Source organism: Mastomys coucha, unplaced genomic scaffold (genome assembly GCF_008632895.1).
Source record: "Mastomys coucha isolate ucsf_1 unplaced genomic scaffold, UCSF_Mcou_1 pScaffold20, whole genome shotgun sequence".
NCBI lineage: Eukaryota > Metazoa > Chordata > Mammalia > Rodentia > Muridae > Mastomys > Mastomys coucha.
Window position 1 is genome coordinate 33,876,634 of NW_022196903.1, and position 14,587 is coordinate 33,891,220.

Consider the following 14,587-nt stretch of genomic DNA (forward strand, 5'->3'; position numbering starts at 1 on the left):
TAAGGACCTTAATGATAAATAAACAAAGAGCTTCTCTTGTCCACTCTCCCCAAGTAAAAGGTAAAGTAGTAAGGAAAATCAACCTGAGCAGTTTCACCCAGGCTGATTGTCCTACACAGCAGAATGAGCAAGGTCAAAGCTGAATGTTGTTCTCATAAGCCTCCTCTGGCCTATGTGGTAGGCCGAGTATTGTGATTAATTTAGAAATGAAGTTGTCATTCTAGGAGGCTGTGCCCTTGACCCTAGTAGAAGGTTGCTTAGCTGGCTTTGAAAACCCAACACCATGAAGACCCTGTGGGGGGGTTGGGGGGGGGGAAGGAAACCATTCTGCCTAGAATTTTATGGTAATAGTCACTTAAGGCCTAAAGAAAGGAGTACTCTGACACCCAAAAAGGTGAAAGTGGGAATGCAGGAAGTAGAGGTGACAAATGAGAATGACAGGGGAGCCCCTAACTGTAAACAAACAGCCTTATCACCCTATGAGGTCTCAAGTAGATGACTGGGCCATAAAGCTGGTGAGAACCCACATCAAGTCTAAAAAGAAGATTCAGACCTGCCCCAGTTCCCATGGAAATGTGACTGCCATTCATAGCCCTCCTGAACTGGGGTTCCTGAAAGCACAGTATGCTGCAGAGTCCTTGGCAGGAGGGGCACACTGTGGGCAGAGTGACAGGGGCACAGAGGGCAGGATACAAAACAGGCTTCAGAGTCCCAAATGTAGCTTCTTGAGTCAAGTTTGGCTACAAGGATGCACTGCTTATTAAATATAGTTTTAAGCCTTTTTACAAGCCTCCATGCCTATTTTTTAGCCAAACTTCAATGAAACTGTTCACTAAGAGCAATACAGGTTAACTAAATAAGAAATCCTCACACAGCCCTTGTCTTGGCACAGTTTGCCCTAAATTCAAGCCAAGAACTGGCAAGAAATAGCCATCAGCATCCGGAATTTGTAAATCTAAATATAAGGTGACAGCAAAGCCTCCATTTCGCAGGCCCCAGCAAAAGCTGCCTCTGGGGTAAGCTGTTTTCCCTGCGATGAACCATAGAGTTGTCTTTCAAGGAAGAGCCGGGCACTCTCCAGAGAATATGGGTCGTCAGCCCCCTCTTTACCTCACGGAGGGGGCACAGTTTCCCAGTGTCCGGGCTGCACCTTCCTGGATGGCTCCATCAATGAGCACATGGCTCCCCTCCAGGCTGAATGGTAACAAGAGAGCCAGCAGAGGTAGATCTATCCTCATGAGTGTAAAGAGTCTGTGAGAACTCTAAGAATAGAGGGCAGTATGTATACCTAAATGCTCAGAGAAAGCCATCACTTCCCATACTAGATTCCAAAGCTAGGGAAGAGCTCCAACGGCTCAGAATCCCTCCTAAGAGGAGTGGAGAAGCCTTGAGACTCAGCCTACTTTCTTATGGGAGTTTTGAGGTTCTTCTCTTGCCAATTTCTGGCTCTGTGGGACTGGTCACCATTGCTTCCAACACATCTCTTTTAAATATAAAAATAAATATCCAACACATCTCTTTTAAATATAAAAATAAATATATCTTGCCATTCGACAACCCTGGACCTTGGTTTCTATCTCCGCCACCTCCTGACGCTGTGGTTCCCACAGGCTGGCCACTGCACATAGCACTAGATTGTATTACGGCATGGTACAACAGCACCCTGGAACTGGTATAAAAACTCCAGCTTCCAGCTTCCAGATCAGGAAATGAGAGTAGATAGAAGTTAGGCAGTCAGCACAAATCACACAGCCTAGTGAATTTAGGGATCAGTTCAGTTCTGGATTTTACTAATGCCAAAGCCTGCAGCATGCTGGAAACTCTGGGATGGCCAGGACCTTGTTTATATCCTTGGAGCTAGCTAGCTAGTATTTTGGTACAAGTCCCATATTAGAAATGAGATAAATACTTGTGTGATAGTTGAATGTGCAAGTCTGAATGTGCTAGAGTGTAGATGTGTTTTGACCCCATAAGGTCATTAATTCAAATAATGGTCCTCAGTATAGTGATGTTGAGAGGTGGTAAAGCCTTGTGGAAGTTCATTATTAGAGCTGTCCTTGGAAGGATTAAGGTTAGAAACCCCTGAGTGAGTTCTCTTCAAAAAAGTTGTCTTAAAAGCTTGAATCAAATCTTGAACAATTCTATGTCTTCCTGTCTAGCCATGTGACCTCTTATTCCTATGCATGTTCCCACCAATGTGAGGCCAACTACCATAAGGCTGAGGAGAGCAATATGACCTTCAACAATAAGCCTCTTTCCTTCACAAAATTATCCTGCCTTGGGTATTTCCTTACAATTAAAGGGGAAATAGGAATACTTAATGTTTCCTATTATAAACTTATCACAGGAAGGAGCAACTGGCCCCAGGGCAAAGATCTTCCCTTCCTGCTGCATCTTCCACATGACTATAATAGTAGTCTTTTAAGAAAACTGCTATCAATCTATTACACTCCCCCCAACCCCATTGACCCCTGCTTGTTCAAAGTTTCCTGGACTTGTTCCAGGTACTATTCACAAATCTTCTGATCTGGCCAGGTAGGTCATCCTGATCTCCTAAATGAGTCTTGCGTTTTCTGCCCTGTGCCTGTTATTGGCACACCCCTTCCTGTTCTAGCTGGCTGGCTCCTCTCCATCCAGAAGAACCTGACTTCTGCACTCTGCTCTTTACTCAGCTCCCCCAAACCCTTTCCAACTCTCAACGTCCAGACCAAGAATGCTACTCAGATGCTTCTTAGATAGCTTCTCACCATCACTCCAGTCTGCATGTATTCTGATTTTTCAACCATATTAAATTCTGTTTTCGTTTTTAGAAAGATTTGTTTTCATGTTTGCCTGAATGTATGTATGTATACCATATGTGTGCAGAGGCCATAAGAGGGAGATGGATCCCCTGGAATTAGATTTACTCATAGCTGTGAGCTGCCATGTGGGTGCTGGGAAGCAAAATTAAGTCCTCTTGTAAGTGCTCTTAACCACTGGGCCACGTCTCCAGGTCTCATACCAAGGCCTCTGTCTGGTAACAAACACTATCATTATCCCCACTATGATGATTCTCTCTGCACATTCCCTGTGGATGCCACTAGACCTCCTGCATCCTTACTCTCTCCATGGAAAATGTCTTACCTGTAGTATCTAGATTGCAAGTACGTAGAGCAGACAGCTTTGGACACATGACTAGCTGAACCAAAGTCAATGACCTTCACTCGGTACGGTTGTCTGGATGGATCCACCAGCATGATGTTTTCTGGTTTGAGGTCAGCATGGATAAGACCCAAGCTTTTGAGTTTCATCAGGGCTGTGGCTACCTGCTGGAGGACTGGGCGAATATACTTGAGGGGCAAGGGACTAAACTTGTTCTGTTTTAGAAAGTCATAGAGGTTCTGCTCCAACATCTCAAAGACTAAGCATGTGTGGTTCTTGTGCTGGAAGCACTCATAGGCCCGCACAAAATTGTAGTCATCAGCGCTCTCCGTGCTCAGCCGGGCCAAGATGCTCACTTCAATCTGGCCTTGCCGGGCATAGGAGGGGTGATTCTTTAGGATCTTAATGGCCACAATTTCATTGGTGCCCCGTTTCCAGCACTTGACCACTTGCCCAAATGTCCCTCGCCCCAAGAACTCTAAAACCTCATAGGTGTTGGTCATGGAGCACAGCACTTCATGCTGTACCAGCTGATAGTCCCCTTCACTGTTGGAGCCACTGTTTTTGGAGGTGGCAGTGGATGTGGTGGCAGTGGCTACAGTGGCCCCACTGGCATTATTCTGAATCATGGGTGGATGCTCTTCAATGATCTGCACGCTGCTTGTGTTCTCAATCTCCTCACTCTTGCGTTTGAGTCCACATTTTTGGTAGGTGTCAAGGAGGCTCACAGTGCTTCGACGCATTAGGTTATGTGGTCCACCGAGGACTTGCCCGGTGACAGAAGTGCTACTTGCTGATGTTACAACTATGTGTCCAGTACTTCCTGGGAAGATGATGGTCTGTTCGTAAGGTAGGCTTGGGTTGGGGATTGGCAAGGAGGTGCTGACGGTTGTGGAGGCTGGCTGAGAAGGTGGTATGTTCTTGCTCTGGCTGTACACTTTGCTGTGGGAACCGTACCCAGTCATGTCCCAGTTGGAACTTGGCTCTACTTTTAGTTTCTTCACACTACAGAAGGCACTTGATTGAAGGGTGTGAGGGGAGAAAACTTGCACATGTGAGGCCATACCTATAAGGAAAGAAAAAGGAAAAATAAATTCTTTTATTCCTCCAATAATAAACTTAATTGATTCATTTAGGCTCAGATTGTTCTTCTATTTTGAAAGAAGCTTGAGGACTGGGGAGATGGATCAGTGGGTAAAGCACAAATGCAAAAGTGTAAACACAGGTTCAGATCCCTAGAACCCATGTAAGCTGGACATAATCACATGCAACTGCAATTCCAAAGCTCCCATAGCAGGATAGGTGACAGAGACAGGAAAATTTCCAGGTCATGGGCTAACTAGCCTGACATATGCAGCAATAAACAGCAAGAGACCATCTCTCAAACAAGGCAGAAGGTAAGGACTAACACCTAGAGTTGTCCTCTAGTCTCCATACCTTTCTTGATCTACATGTGCACAGGAACACATGTACAACATGATGATTTAAAAATTCAGCAGCTTGAAAAAGCAAATCAATTCCACACAGAAACACATTCAAGTCTCCTTGTTTGTGAGACCTATGGTTCCCATATTCTGTCATTAGATCTACCAGCTTTAGGGGGATAGAAGACTTCTAAAACAGAGTCAAGAATAGTCAAAAATCAGACACAGAATCAGGACTTAGTTCATAATTTATTTCTTGTAACTACACTTGTAACAGAAACCAATTCTCCATCCCTATCAGGTTGCATCTTGCTAAATCTGAAGATTATATCAAATATCCCAGGTAAGTGTTACATACTTAGCACCTCCATGTAGTCAGCTTAGCTTTGTCAACAGATGGTAATAACCAGGTTCACTACTCTTAAGAAACATGTTCTTCCACAAACCCTATCACAGGGGCCTCTCATGATCTTCTGAATGAGACATACTACATAGCATCTGGTATCCTCATCATTTTGAACTCTATAAGGCTGAGTTGATGGATAATTTGGTGTTTGACTGGCTTAAAACATGTGCCCCCTTTCGGATAGGGCCCAGTAACACCCTTCATGGGCTCTTTGCTCACTTGCTTTGTTAATCCAGACAGTAATAAATTTCTCTCAAAATTCCGGAGATTTTTAGGTGCTGGGGAGATGGCTTTGTCTGATAAATTGTTCACCATGCAAGCATAAGAGATTGACCATGATTTCCAGCATCCACATGTGCAGATGGGGAGAGAGAATTAGACATGGCTTTGTGCACCCAGCACTGGGGAGGCAGACATGGGTGGGTTCTTGAGGTTTATTAGTCAGCCAGTCTAGCCTAGTTGGTGAGTTCTAGATTCACTGAGAGGCCTCATCTCAAAAACAAATAAGATAGGTGACTAAAGAAGGCCCATATGTCAACCTAAAGTCTGTAAACACACACACATAGTGGAAGCTGAGAGTGAAATAACTAATTTCATATCTGCAATTCAGATCATCTTAAAACTACTTAAGACCTTTCTGGAGTAGTTGTGCAACTTATAATTATGGTGATACTGGAAACTTTTAAAATGTGATATATAGACTCAGGAAAAAACACTATAGTGACAAGAGAGGAAAACCCCTTAAAGGTACAAGAAGAAACAAATACCAATTACCTTCTAAGCTGCCAGAGGTTGATAACAGGTTTCTTCCTCAGTCACCATAGTTTCATAGAAAAGGTCTCTCTGCTGAACCTGTGGCTCATCAATTCAGCAAGACTGATTAGCCAGCAAGCCCGAGAGATCTTCCAGTTTCCACTTCCCCAGTGTTTGGGTTACAGATACCTGGCTTTGTAGTGAATGCTAAGGACAGAGCTCTGGTCCTCATGTCATACTGAATGAGCCACCTCCCCAGCTCACTGCCATTTCTTACAATAGCACTTAGGAGGTGAAGAGACTGCCAAGCTTTACTGATACTTAAGCATCTAACAGCTGTTCTCTGATCCCCAGCATTGTCTAGAGTGGTTACTTAACGCCTCCCTTTTAAAGCCATCATTTGTCCCCCTAGTCCTCCCTCTCTTCAGTGGACCTCCACCTATCTTGCCCAGAATCCTGAGGTCAGTCTTACATTTTGCTAGTCCTGTAATCCATAGTCTCCCATTTTTTATAGAATCCTGTTTCTGCCATTTTTTTTCCCCTTGAAGCTATTGATTATCTCTGCTTATTGGGCCAAGGTCTTTAGCTGGTACTAAACAAGGTTGTCCAAATGCATCACTGACCTAACCTTTCCTTCTGTCTTCAAGTGTGTGTGCATGCACAAGCTTCCCACTTATAAGACAAGAAGAGTAACAGTCATAGCCCCTCTTCACTCCTTCCTTCTTACCTATACTTCATGTACTCTTCATGTACTCTTTTCTTCAGTGCTCACTCTTAATCCTTCTCCTCCAACATATTCAAATATCATAGACCTGTGTCCTTAAGGTAAACAACTTCCTGATTGCCTAATCCAATGGCTCTTTCAGCCCCTATTCTCCTTAACCTCTCTGCAACATCTGATATTGCTGACCACCAGTTCCTTCCTGATGTTCTTATCTGCTCTAATGTGAATCTGTAACTGCCTTCCTCCTCCCAATGGCTAGTTACATGGGGGTTACGGCAGCTCCTCTTCCTCCTTTAAAATGCTGGTGCTCTCAGTATTTTGTTTTCTCTGGAAGGTACCATTCATTCAGACAGTTTAAGCAGTCATCTCTATGCAGGCAACTCCCACATGCTTATCATGAGCCAAGTTCCCACTTGAATATTCCAGTAATGTAATATTATTTCTGTCTCCTGCTACATTAAAAATGATCTTCCAAAGCTGAACTCCTTGTCTTTCTCCTAAAGCATCACCATCTACTGCTTCATTCTAACCTTTACATTCTGTTAATGAAGTATTTATCTAGTTGCTTGGTTCCCAAACTGTGGACTTACCTCACAGGTAAAAGATAGTTTTGATTGATTTCTCCTTTCTTTAAAATGTCTTTTTTTTTTAATTAAAAGTATTTAAATAACTATATAAGGTAAAATGTCTCATTTCCAACTCTTTAATTTCTGTTCATTTTTGCCACACCCATAGCTGAAATCCTTATTACTTTTCAAAAGTAACCCTAAAGTAAACATAGGAACTTGGTCACCGGAATGATCGCTAATGTGCCTGTATCTGGCCAGCAGATTTGTCATACTACATAAACCTCTGAGCATTGTTCCTCTGTCCAAAAGCTTCTGGTGACTCCTTGGTGCCCAGAAAATAGAGATGAAGTGTCAACACACATCTTGATTCCCATTCAACCATCTAGCTTCATCTTCTACCACTGATTTCCCAGAAGTCTCAACTCTAGACTGGCCCCTTTTCCTAGTATAGAATGCCTCCTGCACTTGCTTTATTCACTCCCCAGTACTTTTTGCCTTCTGCCATGAAGTCATTGCTTCTCTCAACTAATCCTAAAGACCATGAAGTTTAGAGCCCCAAGTCTCATGTATTTCAGACTGGCCTCAAACACACTATGTAGCCAAGGATGACTTTGAACTTCTGCCCCTCCCACCTCCATCTTCCAGTACTAGGATCACAACTGTGTGCCTGCACACTTATCTCCTTCATACTATTTATATGTTTAAGTCATGTTCCCACAACTAGACCATATTCTGGCAGCAATTATACCTCACCTTTTTTTTTTTTTTTTTTTTTTTTTTTTTTTTTTTTTTTTTTTTTTTTTTTTGCCTCATACTTGTGTCTTTCTACGGCAGACCAAGTTTACAGTACATGATGACAACTGCTAATAGAAGAAAAACCTGTAACTGCTTTGTCACCAGACACTCACATCTAAAGAAGCAGACCTGACTAGAAATTAGAGACAAATCTCTAATTTAACCCAAATAAAGACTTTTTAAAAAGCAAGGGAGAAGACCAGATATGGTGTACATGACTAACCTTCTAGTGACTGGAAGGCTAAGACAGAGGATTTAAGAAACAGAGACTACTCTGGATCACACATTAAGACCCTGACTCAAACCAAATACTCCAGAATGAAAACACAAAACCAAAGCAGAGGCTGTTCATCTCCTGTGCCGGCTGGACAGTCATGCTCTGCCTGTGCTCTGGCAGCATGTGCTCTGACTTCCTGGAGGCAGGTCTGGTCTAACCCTAAGCACTACCCTGAATCTGCCTTTACTGTAGCCCCATGGGTCAACAGAGACTTGCCTTCTGGTTTGAAAGCTGACTCCAACGTTGACCTGAGTACTATGACTAGTACTATGACTAACATGTCTGTGTAAGTTTGACATGATTATTGCTTGACGTGATTATTTTGGTTTGTTATAAAACGATACTTTTCACCTACTTTTATGTCAATATTTTCCTAATACCACAGCACAGAAAGTGGTTATTCTCTATTTATTAATATCACTTAAATATTCATATAGTTACACATGCTATAAGCCAGACAAGTCCAACCTGTGGCCTGCTGGCCTCATGCATTCCAGTACACTAATGAATTTGGTCCAACACATTTGCAAATGATATTTTGTTACAATGTCAAAAGGTCTGAAACCCTTGAAGTAATACAGAAAAGAGCAATCCTTGGCTTTAAGCTATCTATCCCCAGAAGAGACTAAACAAAATTGACATCTGCTTCAGCTCTGTCCCTTGACTGGCTCTTGCTTCTCACTCAGATTGCTGAAGGAGAAGGGAGAGTAGGAGGAGAAAGAAGAAATAAGCTGATTACCCACAAAGCTTCAGAGGCATTGGTCCCTGTTCTCACTGTTACAGAAGTTCTTGGTAGAGAGGCCACATTGCAGAGTGGAATTTTACAAAGGGGAAGAGGGTAGCTTATGACTTATTTGTTATTGGGATGATAGCCAAGGGTCACTAAACTGTGGAAATAATCACTGGCTGCCTTGGGTGACAGATGCCCAGAATCAGCAAGGAGACCTGCATGGCTGGAACCTCTCTATACCTATCACTGTGGCCAGCAGCTGCCTCAGATTCTGGCTGGGGCTGCTGGGGCCACTGCTGAGGTCAACAGCCACTATTCCAAGAACTAAACCTAATGTTTCCAACAACTTTTTACCTTTGTTCTATGGCACAATCCATTTTCTCATGGGAAGGAGAATGCTCAAACAAAATATAGCTGAAGAAAGTTACTAGTGATGATTTTTTTTAAGCCCTAAAATCTTTATAAGGAATAAAACAGTGGCAGTTTTGTAGCTTCATTTGAAGATAATCTTACATCCATAATCAAACTTATGTCTAAACACTTTTCCTTGTATTTTCTGGAACAAAAAACCTCCCTGATTAGTTTAGCTCTCTCTGAGTCAGGTCCACAACCTTTGCCACTCCATTTGTTTAGATCCCTAAGGCAAGGGACAGGGAAGAGGGTGAGGAGACCTGTATGTCTTCCACGCTAAAGGAAAAGCTAAATGTTTCCTCTCGTTTCTTTATGGTCTGACCCCTGTACTCTTCAAGGACTACTGACCTCCTGTGCACACAAAATAGTAATAGTAATAACTTCCCCCTCAGAAATGGCAAGGGCTGACTGGACATCTTCAGTTTGATCCTATATAAAATTTCAATCTTCTATAAGCCTCCTGGGCTCGTAGAAGAAAATGTGGCTTTGATTCTCTTTTAGCAAGGATAGGATTAATTCCCTGAAGGGCAATATGGAGGACCCAGGGAATAACATAATAAATCTGCAATAATTACACCTGCTCCTTAGAGGTGTAACCCATCCAGACCTTTTTATAAAAGCCTTGGTGGCCTCTCAAGATAAAACCCTACATAATGGTTGTATATCCAATGATTGCTGAGATATAGGGTGAAGTATCTACAAAGGAGTATTCTCACTACCATGCCACTGGCTCTTAAGCAGGCCAAAGGCATGAGTATTGAACACATCTTTCCATGTTTCTGGGCTTATGGATAAACTACCAATAAAAGAGAATTACTTACAAACTCACTAGAAATTTAGCTAACTTATATCTCAACTGCATGCAATAAATTCCTCACTTCATGACAAATAAAAAGTAGTACCTATAATCCTGATTAAAAACAGTCACACAGAATTACAGTGAACATTTTAAGTCATTCCTTATCACTACAAAAAAGACAGACTGTCTCATGTACCAAATAAACTCAAGTCCCAAAGAATTCAAGTGCCTTTTGATAACCTGCATGTTTAAACAATGAAGATTAACTGCTCTTTAGGTTTTCCACAAATGCCCATTTCACATTAAGACTTATGTACAATAAACCTGTGTTTCAAAATACTATTTTCAAAGCATTTGCCTTGTAGTCTTTACATGGATGCCATGGATGCCCACAAAATTCAATCACACTCGATTCTAGCCCCTGTATAAAATCATAGATCATTCTTCAGATTGTAAATTACCAAGCACCCAGTACACATGTGGCTCTAGGAGGGGTGTCTTCGGGAGGGTGAGTGAGCACCTTTGCCTGAGACAGCCCAATTATCATGGTATGCTCATCTCATTGACACATGCCCCACACAATCTCCTTCTCACACAGGGATGAGTTGAAAGCCATGACATCAGGTCATAGTGTAGACTCCTGGAATAAGGGCAAAATCAGACCCTGATTTGAAGCTCAAGCCTGGGAAACTCTGTGTGGCTCATTGTCTTTCTTAGACTTCAAGGTTTAATGAGAAATCCTTTCAGAGTTATAGACAACTTTTCTGCCTCTTTGAGCCAGGGTCTTGCTATGTAGTTCAGCTAGCTCCAAGTAGGACCATCTAGCCTTCAACTCAGTATTGGGATTACAAGTGTTTGTTGTCATACTCACCTAAAAAGCTAAAAGTCTTCATGATCTTGAGTTTTTAACCTACTATTTTTAAAAATGACGTTTGTTAAAAGACTGGGTTATTTAGTGTATTTTTCCTAACATGTCTGCTTAGTTTCTTCATAACTTTTTATTTCACAATTGGATGAATTAAAAAGTTGCTTCACATGTGACTACATTTCCTTTCCATTTCACCACCCCAAATTATCTACTGGAAGATCAGACTCTGGTGAAACTACAGGGATAAGTGAGGGTTATATATGATTAATTTTTTTTTCATTGAACTCAGTTTCATTGAATACAGCAAAGCTCAAGAGAAGGAGTTATAAGTAAAAATAGGCATCATTTTTATCAGTATTTAAGGTTTAATTTAGGCTTGGCAGATATGAAACAGATTGCCACTCAAAATCCAGTTATATAGTTAAAGAGAGCAGAGTCCAGATCCCCATAAGAGGTACCAACCTCTTCACTTCCTAAAACCTGCTAGGCATATACTACCTGAATAATAAGTATCTGATGAGGTTACAATGTTATTTTGCTTCCCTATAATACATAACTCAAAGAATTGATTCCCACACTTAACAGAATACCCTGTCTTCTCTAGCATATTTTGCACATAAAATGTAAAATGTTATAAATCAATGTTAGAAATATATGTCTATGGCTATGCCTAGTGGGGTATGCCTTTAATCTTAGCACTTGGGAGGCAGAGGTAGATGAATCTCTGAGTTTGAGGCTAGCCTGGTCTATAGAAGATAGCCAGGGCTATACAGAGAGACCCTGTCTCAAAACCTCCCACTCTTTCTCCAAAAGGAAATATGTATCTAAATGGAAATGTTTAAATACCTAGAGAAGAGTAAATTTATATAGACCTTGATAAACTTGTGATTATTTAATGCCTCAGAGGATTGAAGAGTATTAAAGAAAAATTCGTCATTGATAGACTACAGAATATTCATAACAGCAATAATTATTCTGTGTGTCAAGTTTGTATTTGAAAGAATGTGAGGCAATTTCAGGTTACCTGTTTCTAAGTGACAGATTTTCAAAACAATGTGTACTAAATATCTTTTGGGGCTTTTATATCATTTTCAATCAAAGAGTGTTTATGCACTAGTTGTATAATGTTAAATACATGATATGATTCCACCAGAGCAGTGTAAAGTAAACCACAAGTTCTTCAGAATCCTTGCTGGTAATGACAGGAGCAATACGACTGTAGCAGCACTGAGCATTTGGAAAATAAACTAAATCAATCATCAGATCTGTATTACAGGTCGTCTATATATAAGACTGGCATGGGGTAGAAGGAAAATACAAAAACATCTACGGCATCAGCATAAGCTGGGTATGGTATCATGTGCTTTAATCTAAGCACCTAGGCGGTAAAGGTAGGCATATCTTTGAATTGGAAGCCAGTACAAAGCAAGATCCCATGACAAAAGAAAAAAGAAAAAAAAAAATCACCACTGACCTAAAGGAGCTTAAAAATCTCATAGCATCGTTAAGTCCTATGCCAATTTAAAAGGATAACTGACAAAGTAAACAGCACAGTTCAGAGAAGGAATCACTCAGGTTACAGTCAGGCAAGATTTGACAAGATATGAGCTGTGATTATAAAGATGGATGACCTTTCAAAAGGTGAAGCTGATGTCCCAGGTCCTACTAGGAGGGTATAATTCATCAGTCTCACGATGTCCCAGGTCCTACTAGGAGGGTATAATTCATCAGTCTCACAATGTCCCAGGTCCTACTAGGAGGGTATAATTCATCAGTCTCACAGTAGGGAGCAACCAGCACTGCTGTCTCTGCCCTCAGAAAGCTTCTGCTTTGCTTGGAAACAACTGAAGCTCATTTGCATATCACTAATATATTAACAAACACCAAAGCAATAATCAACCTCCAGTGGACACTGCATACCAACTGCCTCCTTACAGTTCTGGAGGCTCTAATATTCTAAAAATACTTCTAACCACACAAAGCTGCTGAGAGGAGCCAGCTCGCCCCTGACCCATCCTTTGGCTCTTACTCTGTTACCACACATATAATTAATCAAGTTTCTGAGACTTTCATGGTCACCCCTGCTCTTTTCTGGACTCCAGGTGCTTGCTTACTCCTCAGGGCTATGCGTTAAGATGCATGTCTCCAAGTGAGCAAATGGGTAAATGTGCTTAGGGAAATGACATAAGTTGCCCAAAGTCACTTCACTACTAGCAGGGTTGACTTTGGAACTGAGGTCTGCCTAGATCTCAAATTCATGTCATTACTAAAGCTTCTGCTTCATTTGTTTGGATCTTGAATTAGAAGAATGGAACATGAGGCAAGGTAGAGTAGCACCCATGGACAGATGAAAGCCAAAAAGAAGCGGAAAGAGATCTATACTACAGGACAGAGCTGACTACATCAACCACAATGGATACTCACAACAATGACCATGGTGTTTATCATTTGTGTCTCCTCTGCTCAGGATGACATTTGAGAAATGTTTTAAAATTAATTTAAAAAATAAATATGTCTCTTCTAAGAGGCAATCATCTCTTTTTCAATGTGCAATGGAACAGCGGCCACAACACTGGTGTTGAGTAAGAAGCCTTAGACTAAGTGGCCTGGAGAGGTTGCATGGCAAACAGGAAGGTTGTCACAATAGCCCAGAGCTCGGGGGGTTGGGGGGGATCTAAATCAAGGAACTGCCTGAGAAACAGAAAGAAAGGAAAAAAAAATAGGGCTTCAGAGAGAAAAAACATTAAGTTACTGACAAGTTTCAGAGCATAGGGTAAAGGATGGAAAAGAATCAAGTGTGTTTGAGGGATGAAAAGAAGTGGGTCCGCAGGTTGTTGGGGGCGGGGTGGAATATGCTGTCAGACTTTTTTGTTGGTGAGAAGAGTTTCCAATAAGTTAAATAACAAGCACTAGATATCTATGCTCAAGTGTCTAGGCATTAACTCCCACTAAAACATGGAAACAAGAACTTGTTTAATTTAACTGAAGTTAGCGTCAGAAGCTGCTAGTGTTTCACAGGCAGCATCTGGTACCTCTGTGCAAAGTTGCTCTGTGTGTGTATGCGTGTGTGCATGTGCGTGTACGTGTGCGTGTGTGTGTATTGGTGTGTGTGTGTGTGTGTGCACTCGCGCATGTATAGGCCAGAGGTTGATGTAAGGTATCTTCCTCAATTGCTCTCTATTTTATTTTGGAAACAAGACCCAGAACACACCCAATTCAACTAAACCAGCTAGCAAACAGCTTTAGCCACTTTCCCAGTGCTGGGATTACATGCACGTGTTCAGCTTTAGGTGGGTACTAGAGAACTCAGGTTCTCATGTTATACAACAGGCACTTTACCAACTAAGTCATCTCCAGTCCCAGAGATTCAGAGAATCAGAATCTTGAATAAAGATAAAACCATTTTGAAAGGAGAATGGAACCCAATAGAATGGGCTAAGCCTGCAGAGGATTATCCAAAAGGAGAAGGTGGCAAGGTAGCCTAAACTTATTCATGGATAAACCAAAGACAATGGGAAAGGTCCAAAATACTGAAAGACAGAATGTGGACAGATATCTAAGGAATAGACACTACAAAGAAAGGCTTCTGTGCTGAGACCCTGAGAGTTACTGCTGATTGTGAGAGCCAGAAAAAAGCTCCTGCTAGGTATCAGCAACAATGAAGAGGCTATGCTACATGCATCAAGGAAA

At 41.7% G+C, this 14,587-nt stretch overlaps 1 protein-coding gene across 4 annotated transcripts in view; it reads right to left on the reverse strand.

The window, feature by feature from the left end:
* Nucleotides 1–14,587, reverse strand: part of Hipk2 (homeodomain interacting protein kinase 2) — a 183,492-nt gene that overhangs the window by 122,477 nt on the left and 46,428 nt on the right. For all 4 annotated transcript variants that reach the window (XM_031381606.1, XM_031381605.1, XM_031381603.1 and 1 more), the window contains exon 2: nucleotides 3,124–4,207. In XM_031381606.1, the coding sequence (XP_031237466.1) occupies nucleotides 3,124–4,207 (1,084 nt within the window). The remainder of the gene's footprint in view (nucleotides 1–3,123; nucleotides 4,208–14,587) is intronic.